The 27,203-nt window shown below is 37.4% G+C and overlaps 1 protein-coding gene across 3 annotated transcripts in view; it reads left to right on the top strand.

Moving 5' to 3' along the window:
- Positions 1 to 27,203, top strand: part of PCDH19 (protocadherin 19) — an 84,901-nt gene continuing 57,698 nt past the window's right edge. For 2 of the 3 annotated variants that reach the window (XM_053473894.1, XM_053473893.1), the window contains exons 1-2: positions 1 to 2,187; positions 6,168 to 6,495. In XM_053473894.1, the coding sequence (XP_053329869.1) occupies positions 29 to 2,187; positions 6,168 to 6,495 (2,487 nt within the window). In that variant the 5' untranslated portion in view covers positions 1 to 28. The remainder of the gene's footprint in view (positions 2,188 to 6,167; positions 6,496 to 27,203) is intronic. The other variant, XM_053473895.1, reaches the window with a different exon arrangement.

The following is a 27,203-nucleotide window of genomic DNA, read 5'->3' as shown; positions in this document are numbered from 1 at the left end:
TTTGTTTTGGCCTGAGCAAGCTAGAACTATGTGGCTGTGGATACTCAAGGAGATGGATTTATTGCATATTCTGTTTTTGCTGTTTGTGTCCTGGACACGAACCCGAGCCTTGATCAACCTGAAATATACTGTGGAGGAGGAGCAGAGAGCTGGGACTGCAATTGCCAATGTAGCTAAGGACGCTAAGGATGCTGGCTTCGTGTTGGACCCTAGGCAGCCTGCTTTTAGAGTAGTCTCCAATTCAGCTCCCCACCTGGTGGACATCAACGCCTTAGGTTTGCTGGTCACCAAGCAGAAGATAGATAGGGACATGCTGTGCAGGCAAAGCCCCAAGTGTGTCATCTCGTTGGAGGTCATGTCCAACTCTATGGAGATTTGTGTCATTAAAGTGGAGATCAAAGACCTCAATGACAATGCCCCCAGTTTTCCTACCGACCAGATTGACTTGGAGATATCAGAGACTGCTAGTCCTGGCACAAGAATTCCACTGGAGAGCGCATATGATCCCGACTCTGGTAATTTTGGGGTGCAAACCTATGAAATCACGCCCAATGACCTGTTTGGTTTAGAAATTAAAACCAGGGGTGATGGGTCCAGGTTTGCTGAACTGGTGGTAGAAAAGAACCTGGACAGAGAGACCCAGTCCCATTACAGCTATATTATCACAGCCCTGGATGGGGGAGACCCCTCTAATTTTGGAACTGTGGAGCTGAACATAAAAGTCATAGATTCTAATGACAACAATCCAGTTTTTGAGGAGCCTGCATATACAGTCAATGTTCAGGAGAACTCTCCGCTAAATGCGGTGGTTATTGACCTCAACGCTACAGATCCTGATGAAGGCACCAACGGAGAGATTGTGTATTCCTTTAACAGCTATGTGTCTGACAAAACCAGGGACCTCTTCAAGATAGACCCCAAGACTGGAGTGATCACTGTGAGTGGGGCCATAGATTACGAGGAAGGGCATGTTTACGAAATAGATGTACAAGCCAAGGACCTGGGACCCAACTCCATCCCTGCCCACTGTAAAGTGACTGTGAATGTTTTGGATGTTAATGACAATGTGCCAGTGATTAACTTGCTTTCAGTGAACAGTGAAGTGGTGGAAGTGAGTGAGAATGCTACCCCAGGGTATGTCATAGCTCTGGTCAGGGTATCAGACAGGGATTCTGGACTGAATGGAAGGGTCGTATGCAAGCTACTGGGAAACGTTCCATTTAGATTGCAAGAGTATGAGAGCTTCTCCACCATTCTAGTAGATGGCAGGTTAGATAGGGAGCAAAAAGGCGAGTACAATTTAACCATCCAGGCCAGGGACAGTGGTAATCCTTCCTTGCAGTCCACCAAGTCCTTTACAGTGAAAATTACTGATGAGAATGATAATCACCCCCACTTCCTTAAAACCTTCTACCAAGTCATTGTTTCTGAAAATAACACCCCTGGTGCTTACTTACTGTCGGTGTCAGCCACAGACCCAGATTTAGGGCTGAATGGGAGTATTTCCTACCAGATTGTCCCATCCCAAGTGCGAGATATGCCAGTTTTCACCTATGTGTCAATCAACCCAAACTCTGGAGATATTTATGCCCTGAGATCATTCAATCATGAACAAACCAAAGCTTTTGAATTCAAAATCCTAGCAAAAGATGGAGGTAACCCATCCCTACAGAGCAATGTCACAGTCAGAGTGATAGTTGTGGATGTGAATGACAACACTCCTGTGATAACTGCCCCACCTTTAGTCAATGGGACCTCTGAGGTGTACATCCCTAGGAACGCAGGGGTAGGCTACCTAGTGACTGTGGTGAAAGCTGATGATTACGATGAGGGTGAAAATGGCAGGTTGTCATATGAAATATCAGAAGGAGACAGAGGATTTTTTGAGATTGATCAGGCAAATGGGGAGATCAGGACCACCAGGACATTTGGGGAGAACTCTAAGACCACTTATGAACTCATCGTGGTGGCTCACGACCATGGCAAACTGTCTCTTTCAGCATCTGCTTTGATCTTAATCTACCTGTCTCCTGCACTGGATGCTCAGGAATCCATAGGATCTGTAAATTTGTCTCTGATTTTTATTATTGCACTGGGATCTATTGCTGCTATCCTGTTTGTCACCATGATCTTTGTAGCAGTGAAATGCAAGAGGGACAATAAAGAAATAAGGACATACAACTGCAGGTAAATACATACTTAATCCCTTTTAATTATGACATTTCAGATATTAAAACATAAGCTCTCTTTTTCTCATACACCTTTGACTGCACAAGGTATTAACAGACCTAGAATATGTACCAATGTGTTACATGCAACATTAAGTCTCAATAGTCAATTGAATTACAATGTATACTGTATTCATCGGCCCCAGGAAAACATACAATGGTTAATGTTTCATTTCCTGCAAAGATTCCAAACATCATTGCAACATTTTGACATCCAGTATGACATCAGAATTTTGGTTGCAAATCCTATTTTTTTTTTCTCATTCATAATATTCTGCAACTCCTTTGCAAGAAGTCTACGTGTAAAAGTGACGTTTCTAGGTCAAGTAGCCAATTTTGATAATAATACTAATAATACTTTTTGCCTCTGGCAATGAAAAGGTTAATTAATGGTGGACACTTAAATAAAAGTGTCTGTAACTTATATTCGTTTTATTTTGTACTCGGTTACTATTGTGCCTACCTTTATTGGCATGTAGGGTGGCACTTTGTGTATTTTAACCCTTTCAGTAACAGAGAGGGGCCTGTCTGGGGTTGTAGAGCAGTGTCTTGCATAGGCCCACTGACACCACCAATACGATTAAAATGGTGGCAAGTGGCTTCCCGGGTCCTGATTGATGGGAGTAACATCCTGCAGGTTGTCTGCAGTGGAAACAGACCATTTCATGTCATTGAGCAGTGAATAAATGAAGCAGAGCATTGATTCTACAAGTTACACGGTGCACTCTCTCATTTCCACCAGTTGGTGTCGCTGTGCTCACTCCTAATACATATTTCACTAGGAACCATTCACCCAGAACATGAATCAGAGATGGAATTTAAAAGAATACAGCATTAAATGAAACATAATGATTGCTACATTTTCATATCAGCCCATTCTAGCTGATTATATGCAGAATGGCATATTTCTTAATAGTCGACATATTCCAAATTCTGGTTATGCACACATACATGGATGCTTTTTTTTTTTTTTTTTTATTACTGAAACAGTGTTTAGGGCTAGATTAATTATTGATTCCCTTCTTATCAGCTTATGTGAGATTTGCCAGCACTCATTTATATCAGTCAAAAGTGTAAGTGCATGGAGTAACAGTAATCAAAATGTATCTGCTATGGAGGGGGACCTTTATTGTCAATGCAACAAAAGCTTGCCTTATTGCAGATAGGCAGGCGAGATCATGCATATGGAACAGTTATAGAAGTATTGTTTCCCCTCACACTGTTGTCAGTGTTACAGAAAGTTTAGTAGACTAATACTAACCACACATGAATTTCAATTCAGTATAGGAGCAGCTGCAATGCCTCATAAAAACCTTAATCCTGTTACTTCTAGACTAGGCATGTCTTCTGTGATCTTCCTTAGCCATTCCAGAAGAGAAGAAAAGTACACTTTTAGGGTATCCGCCTCATATTCTGTTCACGAGGAATGGGAATTAAGACTTACTGTATTCCTAAAATATCAACTGATCATCGGATAATGTATATAATAATTAAATGTATTATATATATAATGTATATCAGGGTATGATTTTTCCTGTTCACATTAAAGTGCAATTACAGAATAATCAAGATTTAAAGCCCCTTTCTTATCATTCCAGGAAGGGCGCTTATGCATTCCATATCAATGATTAGGAATCTGCCCTCCATTGCAGAGAAGGGGGGGGGGGTCACATTTTTTTCTAGAGTAACGTGTTTTCATACAAATGACATTTTCAAATACAAGAGGCATGAAGAAAAAAAAAAAAAAAGCTGTCTATTTGAATGGCTGGTGACAACATAGAGATAACACAATACGCCGACTTTCAAAATGATTAAAAGGAGATGTGGCTACAACCTGCAGATGTAATAAGTCAAAGAACGAAATTGTTATTTTATCCAGCCTTGCAAACATCTGGCTGCGCCCGTATACAACCATCTCACCGCAGAGCTGCTGCTGATCTATTGTAACTATAGCAGAAGCAGACTCTGTCAGCACTACAAATATTCAGCGTCACACAGGCAGAAAATTGCTGAATTTTCCTACGGCCGAGTGATAATCTCATGGGACTGGCAGTATATATTCTATATTTATGGCTTACACGAAAGATTTCGGGGACGCATATGGCCTCTTTAAAATATAGTCCCTAAAAACACAAAACCATCACTTTAACAAGAATCCTAAAATTACATGATATTCTTAATAAACGGGACACAAGATTAGAATCTCTTTTTCAGACACTGCCAATTTGATCTGTATTTTTTTTTTTTCCGCTCCCAACTTAATGACTTTTTCATGTCTCCTGCACCAACCCTGCTAGTTAATTCTGTGGGTTTTTATTTCCGTCATCGTGAAAATGTCATTGGGACTAAAATATAAATCCATGTCATGTTTTTTTTAGTTTTATGTGACATTTCCAATTGCAGATCACGGTCCTCATTTATTATGATCACTTTAGGTCAGTATCAGGCAAAAATAAAAAAAAAATAAAAAAATGCGGCTCTGGTATTAACCCATTGTTGACGGAGAAGGAAAAAGTGCAGAAGGTTGTTTGGTTGAGGTTAAGGATCAGAAAGCTTACAGCTTAACCCTTGAGCTGCCAAGCATGATCTGTGATCCAATAACTTATTGACCCCCCCCTCCACCATTGAAAATGTTAAGTTATAATGGGCAAACCAATAGTTAAAGATGCAAGTATTCTGGCTTTATTAGCCTAATTAAACCATACATTGGGTACACATCTCACTTGTGTATTACCCATAATAAATAATGCATAAGACTCCTTTTTTTTACTTTTCTTTATTTAGTAGCTCATTCTTGTCAGCAGATAAAAAGAGAGAAAAGGTACAATTATTCATGGATGATAGAAATAGCTGATGTGTCATACAAATGTCTTTTTTTAAAGGATAAGAAATTAAAAAAAACAAGTTGAATAGTTGAAGAATTCATAGCGACATAATGCACAGTGTTTTATTGTTTATGTGCAGGATAAAAATGTCTGGGGGGGGGGTTGTTGTCTTATAAACCTTGGGTTCTAATACAACCCTGACAGCCAAATGTTTATATAAAGATATATTATTATTTTTTCCTTTGAATTGCTATATTTTTCTTATTTTCATATGTAGTCGTTAAATCATATAGGATTTTTGAGTAATCGGAGCAGGTATTCAGCCCTCTGGCGCTCGAAGGGTTAACTCAAATTATAGGACCTCGTTGTTAATGAAAATATGAACGCCAGGTTTGCACCGTGCCGTGACATCTACAGATTTCATTTGAGATAACGATTTCAAAGCACATTCATGGCTTGCGATAAACCACCCGCCTGTTGCTATAGGTGAAAAATAAATATGTCCATAGCCACAGTTTTTCATTACTTTCTGTATTATAATAACAAAAAAAACCTTAAAGGTGTTAAGGGGTTCACTGTGCAATGACAAACCTTCCCCGCTTTAGTTGGAAGAAAACAATATATAGATAGTCAAGGAAGTATGGATATAACATTTTTTTATAAAAGGTGTGGTCTTTAAGGTTTTATATCTTCTGCTGGAAAAATCTGAAAATAATGTTTAAATCAGTCAATTATAATAACCATAAGCAATTCCATTTTGCAAAACCGATTCTTTGTACGATATGTCCTCACGTAAGACAATTTAAGTCCGTAAAATGTTAGTCATTTTCATTACTTATATAGGTCTTGGAATTCTTATAAGAACACAATACAAAGACAAAACACAATGTACCAAAAATGTTGCATCTCCAATAATGTCATTTTTTTTTCTTTGTGCATATCCACTATTTTCCTGCTGGCCTTCTCTGCTTGTCTTATTCTCATTGTTCCTAGATCAGGGTAAGGTTTTTTTCAATGTTACACAATATATATATATATTTTTTAATGTTTGTTTGTCTTGTCAAAGCATGATAAAATATGCATGCTTTTGCATTCTATTAATGTTGTCTTACAGAATAGCGGAATACTCATATGGACACCAAAAGAAATCCAACAAGAAGAAAAAAATCAGTAAGAACGACATTCGACTGGTGCCCCGGGATGTTGAAGAAACAGATAAAATGAACGTGGTGAGCTGCTCCTCCCTTACTTCATCTCTAAACTACTTTGACTACCACCAGCAGACCCTCCCGCTTGGTTGCAGGCGCACAGATAGCACCTTCCTAAATGTGGAGAACCAGAATACGAGGAATGCTGGGTCCAACCATGTCTACCACCATACATTTACAAACCAGAGCCCACCGCAGCCTGATCTTATCATCAATGGAATGCCTCTTCCAGAGGTGAGTACTCAGAGGCATGTGGCAATCACTCTCTCCAGAGATGGTCATGGCGTGTCCATAGTTCTGTAGAAACAAAGCAGTTGGTGGTATGCATGGTTGTTATTTAAGATGCTTTCCTTTGCTCGGTTTAACTGTTATCAATATGGTCTAGCTGTGTATTCTTAAAGCCAGCTAAATAAAATGCCATGATCGTCGGGAAAGGACCTTGACACCGAGGTTCTAAAAAAATATTGCAGACTGTGAGCCTCAAAGCTCAAATTATATCGCTGAACTGTGTGCATAAACACATCTTCTGGTTACGTTGTTGCATACCGCAGTATTTGACTTTATGGAATAATAACGCAATCCTTTGAACCTTTGAAAAAACAACCGATCATTACACTGTGATACGCTCAGCTCATGGCTTTGTAGAAGAGACAGGTGTTTTTTGGTGTACAAGGCAGCTTTTAGACTCAATATGTATCCCAGAGGTGTTGCGTTTGCATTGTAGAGAAGCGTTGTGATATAAAATGTGTCCTCTTACATCTAGAGCTGAGGATTCTTGAAACCCTGAGGCGTAATACAAAATGTTGGCTACTCCTACAAGATGTGTTAATGGGGCGTCCCTCTCCTCGTATCTGTCCTGTTGCTGACCAGATTGCACGTGTCTCTGAATATGCCATATGTGAAAAATCAGTCAGATGTATATTGTTTTAGGAAACGCATAGACTCCATGCGTATGTAATTTTGAGCTTGAAAAGTGGCTCCGTTTTCCGATATAATCAGTTTGGAATTGTTGATATGTGGCCAGAATAAGGTTCTCCGGAGATAAAAATTAAGTAACGTAAGCCCTGTAGCACACAGATCTTCCAAAGTTCTTCTGAGAAATTAAAAACCCTGTTCGACTTGGGTCAACGGGCTTCATTACTCTGGCCATTTTTTTTGGTCAATGGCGTTAACGTATCTCCTTTTTTTTCTTGAAATCAATAAGCTTACCATTTGTATTACTCATAGAGTTGGCCATGATAGTAGAGCCACACTACCCCATTATAAAATATTCAGCCTAAAAGCTGCGGACTAAAAATAAATGAATGTTGTCCTCCTTGTTTTGCCAAGGCACATTTTTTTTTAATGCCGTAGGACTGCTTGTAAGAGGAGATGAGTACGTGGGTTCTGCATTCTTGTGTCACACTCTGTAGAAGACATTTGATGTGATGTGACATGGAGATTAAGACAAGCTTTCACATGAAATAAAACTGACAGCATCTTAAACATTCTATGATCACACGAACATAGCTGCCAAGTGCACGGTACTTTGATTACTCTCATGGCAACATATTCGAAATCACAACATTTTCCTACGTAGCCAACGAAAATTGGATTTGCCAGTCAATGATGTGTCTACTAGCTTTTATGATGTCATACATCTTTACCCCAATATCTTGTGATGTTTCACTATTAAAATATTACTTAATTCCCTCTAAGTAAGAACAGAACTGATTCTCTGATGACTCTTTCTCTGATTATAACTAACCATTTGCGATAATATTAGAATTTGATGGCAGATAAGAACCATTCGGCCCATCTAGTCTGCCCATTATTTCTAAAGGAAATATTCAAAATCTGGGGTAAAAGTTTAAAACATGGTTTTATCACCATAGCAACCTGATTATTGGATTATTCCATTGGATGCTATGATAAAAAAGACAATTTTTTTAAAGCTAGATTACTTTTTTTAGACAATTTCCAGGCTCCATAGAAAACGTGAGAAAGAAAAAAAAAATGAACGGATTCGACACATTAATTTCTTTTTTTTTTAATCTTGTCCACACGTTTGATTTATGTCTCTTTAGATTATATATTGCTCCTCTAGCATCGTAAGGCTGTACCCTTTCTGTGCCGCTTGAATATGTTATCCCTGTAGCAGCTGAACGGGGCATAATGTTGTTGTGAACTTTTTGACAATGCCTTAATGACAAATCCGGTCAAATAGCCGAGTGATACGGTAACTGAAACACATTACGTGTCCATTGTTACCCTTTGATGCCCTGTTGTCACTATTGCCCAAACCAGTAAACCAGGTTGTATGACTAATGTATATAAAGTGTTTAAGGTACAATGGAAGGACCCAGTATTCATATATTTTTGGCACATTCTAGGTGGTCCAAGGGGCTACATGTAGCATTTCAATATTTGGTCTACTTTTCTTAAATAAGAGATGCCCCTTGAGTGTTAAGAGGGGCAATAATGTTTCTTAACCTCTTTTTCTTTCTTTGACAATTAAGCTGGAACACGCTCTCAATATTATGGTAAAACACAATAGCACACAAAAAAAACCCATTGGCCCGGCAACAGATTCTAAAGTGCTCCGGATTAGAATGTTACATGCACCAATCAAAATGATGCAGCACAGAACCTCAGTAGCCTATTGGCTGTGCACAGATCTCTGCTTAAACCCAATCATAGCTAACTATCGGCCATTTGTAAACCTCCACAAAATTTGTGATATCCTCGGACCACCAGAATAGAATATTTTACTTTCTTTTATATCTTGTACTACAGCAATTATAATGCATGTTTTTTTGACTGCTTTTTATGCTTCTTGTTCTCTAAAATCAGACACATCGGGGCCAATTTTAAATTGTAGCCATCATTATTATCTTGCTTAAAAATGAAATTGACAGAATTAGTCATATTAATGCATGCAGGCAGGGCTTTTAACATCCATTTACATTTTAAAAGCATCATATTTTTTGGTAAATTAGTAAAAAAAAATTTAGGCTAAGTGGACAGCATTTATCATACAGTATATGCCGCAAGAATATATCCTGCGTGGAATTTAGAAACGGAATAACCTTGTGAATGCAAACAGTGTCAGATTTAATAAATTATGTAATAACTGGTAAAAAAAAAAGGTATATGGGACGTAGCATCACTTTCTTAATTTTGCCGCCACTATACTAAATTAGCACACTGGTTTCCAGAGTCAATAATTTGCGGCAAAAGAGACTAATTACCCTATTCCGTCATGTCTTTCTAAGAGCAGAAATATTAGCCGGGGGTGATCTTATTCTTTTTGTTGCCTGAGGCAGAAGGAGACTCAAGACTAAATCCTTCCCACCAGCTCCGCTTTATACAAACTGATAGCATGAAAAGCCTTTCATTGTGGCAGCTCACTAAACTCTGTCAGACGCACATTGTCTGCGCAGGACAAGTAGAACAGGTGTCCCGGTCCGGTGAATGTGCCGATTAGTCTGGGAAATGTTTGTCACCTTATAAATAATTTAAGAAAAAGCAAAACATGATCGTGGCACACCTGGTGTTACCACATTCTTGCGGCAAGCAGACCAACTTGGCACAGGTTGACTCTTACTCTCTCTCTTTTTTTTTCTCTCTCTTTACCCCTTTCCCGCTCTTTTTTCCACCATCTCTCTCACATTCTTTCTCTGTCTTGTTTTTTCTCTCTCTGAATCTCTCTTTCCCTCCCACTAACATGTTTTCTTTCCCTCTCTATTTCTGTCTTTCTCTTCTCTATTTTTCTCTATTTCATCCCTCTCTCTTTCTCCGTCTCTCCCTGTCTCGCTCTTTCTCTCCCCCTCTCTCTTTTTCTTTCTCTAATTTTATTAATCACAAAACTTTTTGTCTAGCCCTTAGCCCATGCCCCTCATAACCTCCCCACCATTTATTAACTTGCGCACAGTATTGAAGATCATACTTTTTGTGTCTCTTATACTACATATATTTTTACGGGTACTGCTTCTTTAAAAATCTCCAGAGGATCCCATGAAACAGCAAAGTTCATTCTTGGATTTGTGAACAATATTATTTTGTTCGGTTATAGTCGCAAGTTTGTGCTCTTAAAAAAAACTCTTGTTCTGTGCTAGTTAAATATTTACTACTTGTCTTTTAAAGTGTTTTACATCTAAACCCCTGTGCATTGTGTGACCTGCCAGGATCGGGTCTGGAAAAGGTAGTCAGGCATTTCAAGAGAGAGAATTGAATCTCTCTGGAGCTCTACAAAATCAGTTAACTGTGAGGAGAACAGGTTTTCTGTTAAATCCTAAATTCATAAACATATATGGTTGATTTGACAACATTTAAACATACAAGAAACAGTTATTTTACGCAGCAAAACATAGTCCTTCAATATAGGCCTCTCCCTCTCTCTCTTTCTTTCTTTCTTTCTTTCTTTCTTTCTCTCCCTCTCTCTCTCTCTCTCTCTCCACTTCATTCTCTGTCTCTCTCTCTATCTTTCTTTCTTTTAATCTATTTCTTTCTTTATTTATTTATTTCTCTCTCTTTATTTCTCCTTTCTCTCTCTTTCTCCTCTCTCTCCCCCTCTCTCTTTCTTTCTTTCTCTCTTTCTTTCTTTCTTTCTTTCTTTCTTTCTTTCTTTCTTTCTTTCTTTCTTTCTTTCTTTCTTTCTTTCTTTCTCTCTCTCTCTCTCTTTCTCCTTTCTCTCTCTTTCTCCTCTCTCTGCCCCCCTCTCTCTTTCTTTTTCTTTTTCTCTTTCTTTCTTTCTTTCTTTCTTTCTTTCTTTCTTTCTTTCTTTCTTTCTTTCTTTCTTTCTTTCTCCTTTCCCTCTCTCTCTGTTTCTTTATCTCTCCCTCTCTCTTTCTCTATGTATCTCTTGCTTTCTCACTATATTTCACTCTCTCTCATTCTCTTTCTGCCTGTCCTCTCGATCTCCATCTCGAGAACATGTATATCTAAATTTTTCTTCTCTTTTTGAAAATGGACTTTTCTTCCATATGTTATCTAAACAAAGAAAACGTTATTTTTTTCAGTCATTGTTTACATAGATCTAATGTGGCAGATGAGCACTCAGGAGTCATACATTCATTGGGTATGTCGGTCAGCATGTAATAGTTGTGTTCTAATTTGATAAGCTCTTTTATCAGCTCCCAATTGAGAAGGTCGTATTATATTTAAAGTTCAACCATCTTCTTAAACACCGCGAGTACCTATTCTGCCTTTCTGCTCTCAGCGTTGTTGAGCTTACAGAGCATTTAATAGTCGTATTTGGGAAAGGAATGCCTTATTGATTCCTGCAGGAATATGTTACACAGCAAATGCATTCTTTGGAATTTTTATACCTAAGCAAAAAACTGCTGCTTTAAGCCGAAATGTTTTATTCTGTTTATCTGCAAGGCTGCGATTGCTAAACACAATTGCAAATGAAATGCAAAATCACCAGTCGACCTAGCATACTCTATTAGCACTCCGTATACAATTCTTATCCTGCGGTAGTTGGCTCATTATTTTTAGATACAGTAGAAATCAGATCAGGCTTCATATAGTATAATTGCATATGCTTATCGCTCAAGTGTGCCGAGTCTGTTTTCAAGTATAATACCGTAAGCGAACCTTCTCTAAAATGCCCACCTGTCTATCAAGGAACACCAGGCTTGTTTTGATATGTGGCTGGTCTTTAATGAGAGATGCTTTTAGTTTAACAGTTGCGAATCTTGACAAAGTGCTCCTTGGGGATACATTGTTTGCTTGAAGAGATGATGTTTGGGAGACGATTGTCTTTTTTTTCTTCTTCTTCTTCTTCTTCTTAGTGTCTTATTTAGAAAGTTGCCTGGACTTAGGTTTTCGTGTTTTGAAAAGCACGCCCTTTTGGATATGGACTCTAATGAAGGTCTTTGCGGTTAAAACAAATATAAAAGCAATTTAAAAATCTTTAAAAAAAAAAAGGGAAAGTTTGCATTGAAACAAAAGATGCGCAGTAGAATATTTTCCTGAAAGATTCCAAGATATGCTAAGAGTTCAGTGCTGGTACTTTCTACGGCTTTCTGCTTTTCAGTTAAGGATCTATTTAATGTAGGAATGAACTGGAACAGACAAAGATGAAAGCTCTGAGCTAACAGTCTTCAAAACTGAAGTGGTAATTATTAAAAAAGATACAAAGACAATATAAATAACCACGTGCGAACATCCCGTGAACAGTGATTATTAATGGTCAAAGGTTAGTTTACTAATACATCTTCGGTGCTGTTCTGAAGAGCAGGTCCTTCAACTCCTATTAGACCAGAAGGAATGTAGGATTAGTAACTCTGGAAGCCCATAGTTGACCATTCATGCAATGGAACCACGTTATAAGTAAGATTGGTAGCATATTCCTAAAAAACACAGACATGTAATCCTGTAAAGTAATTTTAAATAACATTATTGAGTCTTCTTAGATCTTAAATTATTAACCCGGAGTACGTTCTTTAGTGCAGAGTTCCATCTGCTTTATATTTGTAGTTACGAGCAAGATCACCAAAACAAAGCTCCAGAGGGCAGGAGTGTTCAGAGTTTAGATGCCGTTCCTCCCCATATAGATTGTGCCGTGTTTATCTCTCGTACGCAAAATGAAAGAGGATGCAATGTAAAATGTCTGCTTGATTCAACTACATTTTCCCAGTTCTTTGACTTATGTCTCATTAATCCTGGCATTTATAAATATTATTTAGCAAAATAAGCACCTACCACCGTTTAATTAAATAATTAAATTAAGTAAATTGATTGGTGTTCAGAATTCACGATAAAAAAATAAAAATAAATGTCCAGTCAATTTGAAATATACAAACTTTTTAGACGGCACACGTCGAGTATTTTCACTTTCTAGCCATGTTAGTGCTATAAACCCAATTATGTTAGTATGTTCCTGAGCAACACTCAAACATTCTGCAAAATAAAAGGCTAATTGTTGATATTTATGGAATTTTAGTAAATTTCATTGCTTCGTTGTTTTTGTACATTGAAGCTTTTATTCATCTTAGCATGGGGCACGGTTTGCAAACTAGGCAACAAGGAGAAGGACGAGATTTGTGCAGCCCTGTTTTAGCTGAGGAGCCATCAGTTGTTTGGTTCTAGTGTAATTTCTCCTCGGAGGAGAAATATTGTTACCGCATTGATGAGAGCTTTCAAGATCTCTAATTAGTCTTTAACCAACATACAGTATATGACCCTAAGTATAAAAGACTTGCAATCAACAGATAACATGCTTTTCTAACGTCTTCACATCGAGTAGTCATTTTGTTAATCATTTATGGCCAGAGATCTATTTTAGAACCTACTACATGTTAGTGAGCAAGTAAAGGGCATGCAAATACAGACAACTAAATTAGCTTATGTTCCAAGGAAAAGAAAATATTGAGCCTAAGAGCCACGGCTGCTTTGAATGTCTGACCACAAGTACTTTGTGTATTTCCAGTCGTTGTTGGGATTCTGGCAGGTCGTAATCACATCAATGTACCAAAACGCTTTGCATGCTATGGGAATGCTTTGCATGCGGTAGGAGATGGGATTCTCAGCAGACCATGGTTTTCCTACAGAAACTCTACAAGCTGTTTTGACGTGTTTGTCCCCGAAAGTAACTGTGCATCAAACGTCAAAGTGATGTTGACTCTTGATGTCATTCTCCACCTCATGCTTTAGTAGCCAACTTAAGTGTGAGTGAAGAATTGATATATAAATGGTCATATACATTAACATTTGTTGGCAAGGGTATACAACATACATAGTGCATACGTTCAAAATTTTAATGAAGGGCATTTTAAAGTTCCTGTTTGCCCAGATGAGCTATGTGGCATTATATACAGTACAATGATCTTCTCCACAAGGACTGTGGTGCAGGGTGAAAAGAATACAATGTCAACTGTGGAAATTCCCTACTAACCTAAAGGCATTTTTTTTATTTTTTTTTAAAAGCCAGGAAAAAATAAGTATGCTCTAAGAAATTAGTAAATAAACTAGATTAGTGTATATGTATATATATATATATATATTTATAAAAATTTGTGTGCATGAGGTGGGCTTCTGTCTAATATGTGAATTCGTTAAACAACTTGTTGATTTAATATGCATTTCTTCATTACAACAGAAAAGTAACCATAAACATAATCAGACTTAATTTTACCTTTTGAATTTCTGATGTGATTGCAGAATTAATTTTTTTCCCCCCCTTTTATTTCTTCCACGGAATAAATGATATAAATGAATAATGATTCATTCAATTCATTCCTGCTCTTGCTTTTCTGTATTTGAAAGTAACTATATGCGGAATTACCAGTTCCATTTGTTTTGCAGAGAATGCCTTTGATAAATTGATTACTTTTCCGATTGGACAGTTTCATAATGCGCTATATCAGTATCTATTAAACAACCTTGTAACTCAACAGGGTCTTAATGAAGACGTTCTAGAATAACTTTACTACATCAAGATTCAGCTGGTGACCTTTTGATGTGTTTAAGGCCAAAATTATGATAAGTAGCCTCTTATGCTTTTTGAAGGTCGACATATTGCAATTATAAACCTTTCCGTTGCGATTGCTTCCAATCCAGTGTTTTAAACTTTTCATTTTCGTGTTGTTTGGAAGGAGATACATATTTAGTTTCTGCTCATTAACTAGACTGAATTTCAGTTCCCGTCAACAGAGCGTTTGATAGAACCAAAGGAAATTTGCCGTGACTTTTTCATTAACATGCAATTGCAGCAAATAGAGAAAATATTTGAAATAGGCGAGCAAACTGATTTCATTTTTCCAGTTTTTTAAGAAGTCAAATCAGAGCTTTTTAAGAAGATTTTTCGCAGGAAACCAGTATAGGTTCCTGCAGGACCCTTCTGGCCTGGGGGCAGATAAAGCCTGTCGGTCCTTTGCCTCCCCCTCATTCGCACACACTTACACACTAACACAATTTTATAGTTAAATACACATACTCCTACTCAACACACACTTACACAATCATGCTACACACACATACATATTAATGTTTACACACACGCTTAGACATACATGCTCACACACACATGCTCACACACATACACATTCATGTTCACACATACATACTTACACACATTCACGTTCATACACACATATGCTGACACACAAACATACATACACATTCATGCTCACACACAAACACACTTATGCATACACTTTCATTCTAACTAACATAAATGAATTAATTCATAAATGCGCCCTCCCACTCGTGTTACGTGACCCTGCTGCATTGCTGTCCAAAATTGTTTACAAAGGGCCGGTCTGACCTGGCACTGCCATCTAAATATGAAAAACTAATATATACTAAATCCCAAATGTTACAAAAGAGGATCAAACAAGTTAAAAAAAAAAACCACATGTATATGTAGAAATATTGAATAAGGAAGAAAAAAATGAAATCTGTGAGTCATATTTAATCTAATTTAATGAGATTAGTAGCAGAAAACACATGGCATATGAAAGTGAAACAACATTTATCTATGTCTTTGCATAAAATGTGGATTAAACATTATGTATGTATCACCGCGCATTTAAAGTTAGAGCTATACAACGTGACAATACTATATTATTCACAAATCCTTCAAATGTGTTTCCTCCCCCATACGTTACAAAATCCATCACTTAAACTGCCCTGATGACATAGTATGTGAGTTGATGATTTTTTGGTACATTTCTAGTTATTTTATACAGATGGGGAACCGGCTGTGAAAATGTGATTGTTAACATTAGCAGCGCCCCACCTGGGTTCTCTGCTGAGCACCCACCAGCAGCTTCTGCTTGTATATATCAATATATGACAAGCCTGTTAAACAAATAATTGTAAAATATAATACACGATGCTTCGTAGAGCAATGTTTTTAAATGGAGACTTTCACGCAGTTTACTTATTCCCTGACTATATGTGAACATTTACTACTTCCAGCAGTAGTAGAGGCTAACACAGCGAAGGGATAAAGCATTCTTTAAGAAAGTATAGGGCTATAAGACATAAGACAAGGCCAACGACCAAGTATGATTCAAGGTCTTACAGCGCACAGACGCAGACAGGCCTAATGGGTCTTATCTTCCATTAAGTTCCGTGTTCTGTGATACAGAGGCTATATAGCAGCTATATAGCTTCTTGAACCCAGAAGCTTGTTTTCTGGAGTCCCGCCACCATCTAGCAATTGTCCACCATTCTACAGTAGGGCAGCCGGTGACCACATAGGTCCGAAGTCTTAAAGGCTTGGGCTTCAGCATGGTCCTATGTGTTCACTACCTCTGGCAGTCTCATTTCTGGAGTCCCAAAAAGTATAGTCTATGCAACTTTAAAGAAATTCTTCCACTTTCCCAAATCTTAAATTATAAAGCTCTATACACAAGATAAAGCAATGTAATGGTGTTTACAGATTAAAATAAGCAATGTATAACATGTTTTCTGGAAACCTAAAAGGAGCTGGGGAGGGGAGAGAAGCAAAGAAATAGGGGGGGATTCTGCAGAAAATGGACCCCCTGAGAACAAGGCCTTTGCTTCATTGTAATCTATATATAAAGTGCCTCTATTACAACACTAAAAGACTCAAAAATTATAGATTTACATGCAGTATTATTCAACGGTGCACTGATTTTGTCACATATATATATATATATATATATATATATATATATATTAATATATATGTGTGTGTGCGGGTGCGTGTTTATTTTTAAATTTTAAAATATTTAAATATTTTTAAATATTTTTGATTTTAATACAGTAAAATAGCCTTTGCCATTTTAATCCATAATGGATATTATGCAAATTCTAAAATCATAAATGATCTCATACAGGAAAAAAGCGTGACGGCGATGAAAATTCATTTGAGAAGAAATTTGAATACAATTGCATATGTTTTGTGTTTGGGAGAAATATCGGCTGCAGAGAACACAGGGCTTAATGAAAATAAAAATCACTTCCAACCGACCTGAGTTACTTTCTGGAGGAAAGGATTGTGTTGAGTGTTATAGCGTGGCAACAATAAATAGAGTATCTAAATCTATTTATGAAACTAATCTGATAAATGGGAGTGATAATAATATGGTCAGGGCCGGACTGGCGAGTGGCAGATTGGGTGAGTGTGCGGCGCTTTTGCCCAATTTGCCCGATGGCCGGTCTGGCCCTGTATGATACAGAGGTTCTGTGTATGACGGTACTCTATAAAAAATAAACCACTATAGACAAATAATTAAGAATATGTTTTCTAAACTGGATTTATTGATACATTCCGACTCAAAGTTCTAAATGTGAAGCAATCGCCATGGAAACGGGTACTGGACTGATTCTATAATTCTGAAATTCTGAGTGTGATAACAGGCTTCAGGTGCTTTTGAACGACAACTCCCACAATGATCAGTCAGCCCTTGTGTACTAAAAGAATATGATTTATCTTACAGATTTTGACCATGTTATCTCTTTAGAATACTATTGAAGAATATGATTAATTTATGAACCCCATTGCTTCTGGGCAGGGTTGGTCTTTGATCAAATAATACCCCGAACATGAAGACGTGTAGTCGCCCCCCCCCACACCCCACACACCCCCCACACACACGTGCCAATGTAAGCATGGATATCTTGTGTACATATTACGTAGGCTTTTACTTGTACTAGACCTACCCTGAGTATCAAGTATAATACATGTGGCACAGCTCCCCAAAAACTTAAATCCAGTTGATAACCTGTGAAATATATATGCGTGTCCCTAAAATATGGCCTACCGTATCTCCCATGCCACCCTACTACATGTGCCTGCCTGCCAACATTGGTGAGAACATGGTTGTAGCCACCGGTAGCTAAAGCAGTCGCCTAGATCACTTATATGGTAGGGCCCCGGCCCGGCTGTTACCCATAATATGAAAAAATAATATGTTTCTAATGGACTAGGCAGCTAGCTAACAAGGCTTATGGCAAATCCCACCCTGTTCTCTATTGTACCTCTGTTGTTGCTAATGGGAATTAATGGATTCTAAACAAGTGCCTTTGAACAGTCTGGGACGGAATGTTGAATTACTTTTTCATCCTAGCTGATGCTTCGCTTGATGCTTTTTGTCGTAGCCTAAACACCGTATTGAACATCACACTGCATTAATTCTCTATTGTGTAGGGATCTACAAGTAAAATGCTAGCAGCTTCCGAAATTGCTGAGAAAGCATTTAACAAGACCAGAAGCTGTTAAAAAAAAAATCTATTTTTTTTTATCATAATAAGATGAATACATTTCAACACATTTTAAATAGATTCTTTAAGAACAGCTTTCTCCACTCTTAACCCTTCAAGGAAAGGAAAACGTTTTGACTACGAATTATTTTCTTTAGATAAAAAAACCTAAAAAGCTGGCGATATGACTGTTAATAATACATATCCTTGATATTAGTGTTTCTTTAATGTTGTTTATTCGGGCAGTTGTGAAGAACCCTTCATTACATATGCAAGTCATTCCATTGAGATGAATGGAGGGTTGTGTAGCCTCATGTGTTCTAAGATGCAGCTGGTCTAATGACCACTTGGAAATGAAGATATCTATAAAATTAACTCATGAAGCCATGTTCTTATAAGTGGACCAATTCTTTTGATGACACAACTCTCCCTTTCCAGTTTATGCCGCTATGAGCTAAAAGGACTCTATTGTAGAAGAGACTTCATCGCAAGCAAGAACAAAGTCATGTTATCCGTGCTGTGGGAGTTTCAACTCTATTCTAATGTATCTTCTGTGTGTTATTATGGATATTCGGGGTAGGATAAGATGCCTGTGGGCAGGAATCCCTGCTGGTTTTGAGATAAATATTAACAGGTAACACAACACACATTACTTTCCAAACATCTTGAAGAATTCTTGTTATTCCTTAGCTATTTCATTGTCAGTAGCAGCAAACGTTTGGTCTATTCAAAGAAACAGAGTAATGTTGACTTGGGTTGAGTAGAAATCAGTTGTCTGTAGAGACAAGCCACACATTGTGTATGTCGCGCGCGGAGTAGTCGAACTGTTTATATTTATTTTAGTTACAAGGCTATGGATTTCCCAAGCAAAGTGCCTGCGTACTAGGAGCAAAAGTGACTTTTTGTAGTTTCATTTTGTTTTCAGTGTTGGCATGAGCTGGCATGAGTTGGTGTAGTGCCCTTTTTTATAATGAATAAATCTGATCATGTTTGGATTTCCAAAACTTTTTTCTCGGGCAAGTACAGTTACACGGCCGGTAGAAACACATTTTTGAGTCCATTGTCGCCATAAACTGGTGGATTACTTTGATCCAATAGGACATTAACATTATTCCTGTCTGTTGTGGCTTTTTGCTAGTTTTGTCTTAAAACAGCTTGGGGTGGCAGGCGAGGAAAATCTTGCACCTAGGTGTCTTGGACATGCAGATGAAGCCTCCATGCTTTCTCATATATGACTTACCCTTTGTGTTATCACGTAGTTAGGACCAAAGATATAGCTGTGTCAGGAATGTTGGGGTCCAGTATATCCATAGAGCCAAGGCCTCTACGCTGCATGAAGCTATCATGTTAATCCCCCAAGATGCCCTTCATTTTTTTAAAGTCTACCCTTCTTCCACCAAGACCCTCCATGGACTATGAGAAGACAGCTATAACTAAGCACACAGGTTTGGGCACTCTAATGTTCTCAAATGGAATCCTATCATTTAGGAATTTTCCTCCAGTGTCCCAGAGAAACCGTAGACCAGAGATATAAGGAAGCAGGACTTAGATCTCAAACTGGGACAGTTCCACTGAAACTCGGACACCTGGTAGACATAACACAATCTCTGTAAAGCCAAGGAAGGGAAGAAGGCTTTGGTGGAACACATGAGGAGGAACACTTTAGAGAGAAGTAGTGTGCCTTCTTATCTAAATCATGGTCCTCCTTGGCTTGCTAAATGCCACACAGTGAAAATTCCGAATTTGCATCTTCCAACCCAGAGAAACATCTCTTGTTACACCAGGCAGTCGCATGACACTTTACAGCTAAATATTTTGCAAGACCTTTTCTCTAATGCATCGTGTCAGTTTTCAAAACTACAGAATATTGCTGAATAAAACATTAGCCCACTAAGAGCGAACAACACCCCCCCCCCCACACACACACAAACCAATTCAGTTTCAGACTGTGAAAGGACAGAAAAAAACTACACACTTTAGAAGTAAGTGGTATTACATTTATTTGTGTCCCAGAATCCCTGCCAAAGTCACTGGTCCATGGACTATTTAAAAAAAAGAAAGAAAGGAAATATATCAATTTTTTTTTCCGTCCATGAAACAGAACTTTCTGTTAAGGCTTTGCAACTTCGGTACATTTTGAAAGGGTTGCTCTAGAAGAAAAATATCAGACTGTCGGATTTTGCCATCTTTTGTAGTGGCAGGTGTATGCCACAGGGCAGGTTTAAAAATCTTCATGTTCGAGGATTGCATTAGTTCGGCCCTAAGTCAGGTACGTACAATACTATTAAGATAAAACCCTCCGGCATTTCCTCACTGGAGTTAGACATCGGTAGGCTGAGCTAATACAGCAACATTCCCTATCAGTGAGATAATGATTGAAAAAAATTATATATATATATTTTTCCAAGACAATTTTTAACACTGTTTTTTTTTTTTTTTTTTTTTAACTCGTGGTTAAATCAACCGCTGTTGAGTAGGGGAAAAGTGATTTTGAAGCATTGGCTGTATTGATTGCTGGTTTATAACTTAATCTTGCAAGATTAAACAGGTTCACCTATACTTTTTTATAATATAGGGTCCCAGTATTTTAACCCCTTTGGTGCCAGAAAGATGCATTCAGAAGAAATAAACCAGATACTTTGTTTTCTAATGTTTAATTTTACATCTGAGTTATTAACGTTGCCAAATGCGATTAAAAGGCAGCTTTTAGTCCCTTTTAATTTTTAGCCTTTTAATGAAGTCTATGGAGGCTGTGCTGAGTCAGCGAAAAATGGCCAATTGGGGAGTGTTGGCCTAGGCCAGAATACGTCCCTGGTGTAGGCTCGCATGTCTAATGACAAAAAAGGCATGGTTTAAGCTTGTAAGGCAATAAATGCATTATACATTTGATCTTAAAAAGAACATTGTTAAAAAAAATAATTAAATGGATTATAGAAAAAATCCTGGAGGTGGCCTTAAGAAAATGTGATGGGATGATATTTCTGTGTGAAACCTGACGGTTTTATTTCTCATGGGACCTCTGATCCTCGCATTCATTCCTTCAATAATTAATGTTATGTTTGAAATAATACCATGTATTCAAAAATGGGTTTTGTTGTGTATAACCACATCAAAGTCAAGATGAGTAGAATGACAATTTGTGTGTGTAATAGCTCTGTTTTCTAGTTGCGATTGAAGTTATTTGATGTTTTTACTGCCCCTATGAGTCATAGAAAGTATGGGAGGAAGCCTGTGCTGGGAAACAGAACAACTATGAATGAAGAACTGTTCCATAATTGATGTTAATGAATTAACATATAAGGGCTCTTACAGACAGGAAGAATTAAGGAAGATCTAGAAGTATTTCTGAAAGTTGATTTACAAATTAGATTGTTGGTTAGCACCTACAAAAATATATTTATTCTTTTCTGTATGGTGAAAATTGAGTTTTGTAAACTTTAGGACCTGCCTTGAATAAATTCCTTCCACAGGTTATGGGCAGACTACATGGGGCAAATGGTCCTTTAGCGGTCGTCTTATTTTACATTGGGTTTTCTGCAGAAGATCATCCATTGCTGATCAAATAAGGAATTGTTTTAAGAACAGATTAAAACTTCCCGGTCGATAATTCACTCCAGTTTGGCGGATTTTGGGTTTACTAGAAGAATAATGACATTGAGATTAGTAACATATAGGCTTCTTTTGATCTAATCAAAACTTGGGCAGTTCTTTCTAAATGTTCAAAACCAATCGAGTATCCAACGCATGTAATAAAGTTACAATTAAAGAGGGTTAATGGTATAGAAATGAACAGACATTTAATGGTTAATGGTGTAGACATTTCTATGGCAAAGCCATACATTTAGAGAAATTACTATAGAGACAGATGTATTGTTTTTACTATTCCAAATTTACAAATATAGTATTTTGCCCCGGTAGTCACGGTACTTTCTTTAGTAGTTTCTAAACAACACACTTCAGAGATTAGACAGAACTCCATAGAACTTCGAGCTGATCTTCTTGTCATGCATCACCGCGATGTGGTTGACAGAACTATGTTAAGAAGAAAAGATGAAACAAAGATATTAAGGCAGTGATGTGTGTTTAAAATAAAGAAATATATAAGATGATGAAAAAAGCTGAGGAACCATCAAAGTTCATCGAGAAAACATATTATTCTGTGACCAGGTCAAAAAAAATATCTATTTCCTGACTCAGAGACCAGCCTAAAATATCAGAAACCAAATTAACAAACATTATATTTTCCGTTTGCCAACCGGAGCAGATGGACTTATTGCTTTGAGTTCAAGAAATATCTCGAAACAGAAGAATGGGTGTTGGTATCATTCCCATACGTCGAGAATGTGAAATATTTCATACTCGAAAAAGGAATGAGCTGTGATTAGTTACATAATCCACTGCAGTTGGGATAGAATTAAACTCCGGGCTGGAATTCTAATTTAATGGCTTAAATGTACCAGCCAAATGGGACATTTAAGTGCCAGTTTGGGGTTTGAACTATAAAAGGCTGGGAATAAGAAAATATGTCTCGGTTATAATAGGATATCTAAATGGGATAAATATTCAGATTTGTGACATGTATCTTAATTTAACCCTTACAGAGCAAACACATACATTGTGTTAGTACACAAATATCATTAGCCTTTTGAGGGCTAAAAACATAAAAGGGTTAATGGCATAGTCATGGAGTATTACATTTAATAAACAAAAAAAAAAGCCAAAAACAAACAAGACAGTTGGGGCAGGGTTGAGCAGTGCGTTATCCTTTACGCTGGCCCCGTCTGTCATTTAAAGGGTTAAGCAATCAGCAATCTGGTTAATCTGCGTGTACTTGTCCAGGCTAAGTGGGATTTAGCTCCGTTTAAATACACAACTCTCCACAATTTGTGAAATGAGGCAGAGAAAAACAGTAATCAAAAAAAAGCGGAATACGATTGCTCTGGATTTACCAAATGACTTCTGTTTAACTTCAAATTATAGGTAATACATGGTAAAAGGGAGTCTGTCATAAACTAAGCGCCTGCTACACTTTAAAGGGCCGGATCCGGAACATCGTATTAACCCCTTTGATTGTGAGGTTAAGTGCGGAGCGGTCTTTATGAATCTGATTTTTATTCAGTATATTTAGGAGATTTTACTTGTTTTATTTACTTATCATTCCTTTGGGGCACCTGTATTATAATAATATCGTCATGTTTGAGTCCAGCTGTTAAACCCCAACAACCCAAACCCAATCAAATATGTGTGTGTGTATATAATATATATATATATATATATATATATATATATATATATATATATATATATTAGTTTGCCATGGAGAACTGTTATTCATACTAAATGTGAAGCGCAAACACCTTTTTGTCCTTTTTGTTCTTGTTTTGATTGCCTTTCTGTTCTGTTTCATTATTGGCAAAATAGGGAAATATAGCCTTTTTCCCATTTAATTGTATTACTGCTTTTATAACCCAGACCTATGAGAGTGTACGCGGAATCAAATTAAATTTAACGCACGGGGATGTCATTTCTTCCATAGAAAGACCAAGAACCAATTTGCCATTTTATTCCGATACAATTTTATGGCATTGGCGAAGGTTTTTTCTTATTCCCTGCGAGAATAAATTATTGATTAACGTTTCAAACCGTTTATTTTTAATATTCAACCCGAAGTAATAACTGATCATCAAAGGATTAATTTTTTTTCCTTTATTTTCCCCTACTTTGCTTTGGTTTCATTTTGTTTGAGCCATTTCATAAATCCTTGACAAGGCCTTCTTTTCTTATATGTGGTTTCTTTCCCCCGTTTTTCCAGTCCGTAGCTCTTTGAAAATTTCTGAGCAGTTGTCACGCTTCTTGATTTTAATTGGACCATTTTGAAACTCATTTCATGGGAATCATCTCTTTTTTTTTCCCTCTCTCTGGTGCTTGTTTGAGACACAGATCACAAAGAAGTCTACACAAATCTTAGACGGCGTCCTTCTCCAGCAGAAATAATGTCTCCATTTGGTCATTTTGCATTCATCGTCACGAAAAAAAAAAAAAAACCCAAAAAGAAAAAAGCCCATCATTCATAAACTGTATAGAGCGACCTTCTGAACAGAACCGCTAATTATTATGGTAGATGTCAGAAATGTTATACTAGTAATTACCAGGGATTTATTGGAATGGACAGTTGAAGGCATGCGTTGGGAAGCTAGTCATCTAAGTTGTCATGACAGCATCACAAATCTGTTTTATGAAGGAGGTTAATTAGGATAATTAAAAACTGCTGTTGTTTATTTCATCTTTGCTTAGTAGATCAGCCTTTCCAGATATCACCTTTTCAGATTCCAGAACACTGACGTTTTAAGAGACGCATCACGGCATTAAATACGCGTTTTTATGAAAAAATACTTGAATATATATCATTTTTTTTTCTTCCAAATGCTTAACCTATGATTTTATTGCTAACAAATTTAGCAAAAATCAGAATTTTACTTCATCCAAGAGCGCGACACTAAATTTAGGGTGACCCATATTCAAGATCAGCACTCTCCTAAGCCTCATATATGTTCTTGATGGTCACATTTGGTATGGTCCATTTTGTTCAAGGACCATACCATTAAAGAATGAGAAAACCATAATAATCCATGTTAATCTATAGTTTTTAAAATTAGAACCATTTCCTCTTTTTTTCCTCTAAATTCATTAAGTAATCAAATTTGTGCATTTAAACAATTTTTAGCAAAACAGAATACATGCATCAGATAGGACATAGGACTCTCGGGGTATGTTTAAATATTGCAGTGGAAATAATAGGAGGAGGATAAATAACGAGGTTCATTTTATTGTAAAAAAAAAAAAAAAATTGCAACCAAAGCATAGAAATTCAGGTTACAAAGAAAAACCTGTTTCATATGGATTGCTGCTTTTCAATAAGAATAATTGCATCAGGGAAGGCAGTGATATGGTGTGCTAATATATATAGGTTATGATCTGCCGCCTGGAACGTGATTCTGTACAAGCAGAAAATGCAGGCAGTGAACGTGATATATTTCTATATTTAGAACCTGATGCCCATAATTCTAGTGATGAGTTTCCCACGTTTTCGAGTCGTATTTTTACCAATAACGTAACATTCTTGGGATCTTTAGTATTATTCAACGAATAATTATTATATTATATATTATATATTATTATCTGAATAATTTAGGAACGACTTTTATTCTTCATCATTTTTTTTTATTATTTATTATTATTTTATAGAACGCCCCATCTTTCTAAGCCTGATCTGCCGCCGACGTCCCATTATACATTTTTCTCTCTGTGTTTCTATATGGCTCTGGTGGACAGGGTGGTAAAGCTATTTCCGTAAGCGATAACGATAACCACCGAGCCAGCAGAGTGGAAGCGTTAAGTGATTTGAAACCTGGAAGGAACGGAACGTATAGACAGCGTTATCATAAAATGAACCGGGGCTTTCGAGTTAATAACATCTGAACTGCAGGCCATACAATTAGCTAGATGGGTTTTAATACTGTCTAAAAACAAAAGGAGATACTCTGCTATCCAGCAAAAAAAAAAAACCTGTGTTTTGACTTCTACGATGATGTAATTACTTGCCATTACCCTGAAAATCTAGTTATGTTCACATAATATATTGTATAATGAGAAGGTAACATCCCATTGTAGGTGGTGTTAGATATAATAATTATATCTTATAATTACCCTTCTATTCTCTTTTATTTGATGCGGCTTTATTGAATCGTTGTTATAGAGTTAAACATTAACGTTTTATTGGAAAAATACATGGCGAATCGTGATGTAATGTAATATTAACCATTCGTGCATCTAAGGATACCAGTTCCCTGGCTGTCTAAAAATAAGAACAGAATACCTAACAAACAGATTGTACGCCCTTTCAGTTTCCATGATATTGTACTATTAAATTAAAGACGACAAACTGTAAATATTGTATGAGTGTCTGGCTCTGTATCCCTGGAAACGTGTACTTTATACTTTACCGTTAAATCTAAAGGCACGGATAATGAAAAATAATCGGTGGCAGTGTGATACGGAAGAAAATAGAGTAGGTAGATTACCTGTGGCAGAGCTACGACTCTGATAATCCTCAGAGGGCTAGGGGGTCGGGGGGAGTTGGACTCGACACCCTATGATCCATCTAGCGGGAAATATCGCACGACGAGCGGCTTGCCATGGCCCAAAACAGAAGCAATTTTGTGGTCCTTATGTAGAAAGTTATGGCTTATAAAAACGGTGACAGCTATTGTATATGTGTAATATATATGTTGTATATTGTAATATTGTATATGTATAATAGTGAGTGCGTGCACTAGTGTGTAAGTTAGTTACTGCAGGGGGTCAGTGATCAGGAGCTCACTTCCTGTCGAGGAGGATCAAGAAATCACCTCCACTGAATTATCAACCTCGTAGTTTTGTTTTATTCTATTATTATTTATTTTATTATTACTGTAACAGACACACACTTACACTCTCCCTCTCACACTAACACTCAAACATACTCGCTCCACCCCATACCCCACTCTACCAATCGCTCCTCACTCTCTCAATCATGATGCCCTCACATTGCTTGAAGCCTTTCCTTATCACTGCTTGCCTTCACGACAGGGTCACATAGCAACGTCACGCTATGTGACCCCACTGTGCCCCTGTCTTTGAGGGTGGGCCAGCCAAGTCGGACCGGCACTGAATTTTGGGCCAATTGCCCTCTCCTGCCCCGGGCCATCCTGCCCCGTCAGTGGCAGACCCCATAAATCCCC

The sequence above is a fragment of the Spea bombifrons genome, chromosome 8 (assembly GCF_027358695.1).
Source record: "Spea bombifrons isolate aSpeBom1 chromosome 8, aSpeBom1.2.pri, whole genome shotgun sequence".
NCBI lineage: Eukaryota > Metazoa > Chordata > Amphibia > Anura > Pelobatidae > Spea > Spea bombifrons.
This window is presented reverse-complemented; position numbering and strand designations above follow the sequence as displayed.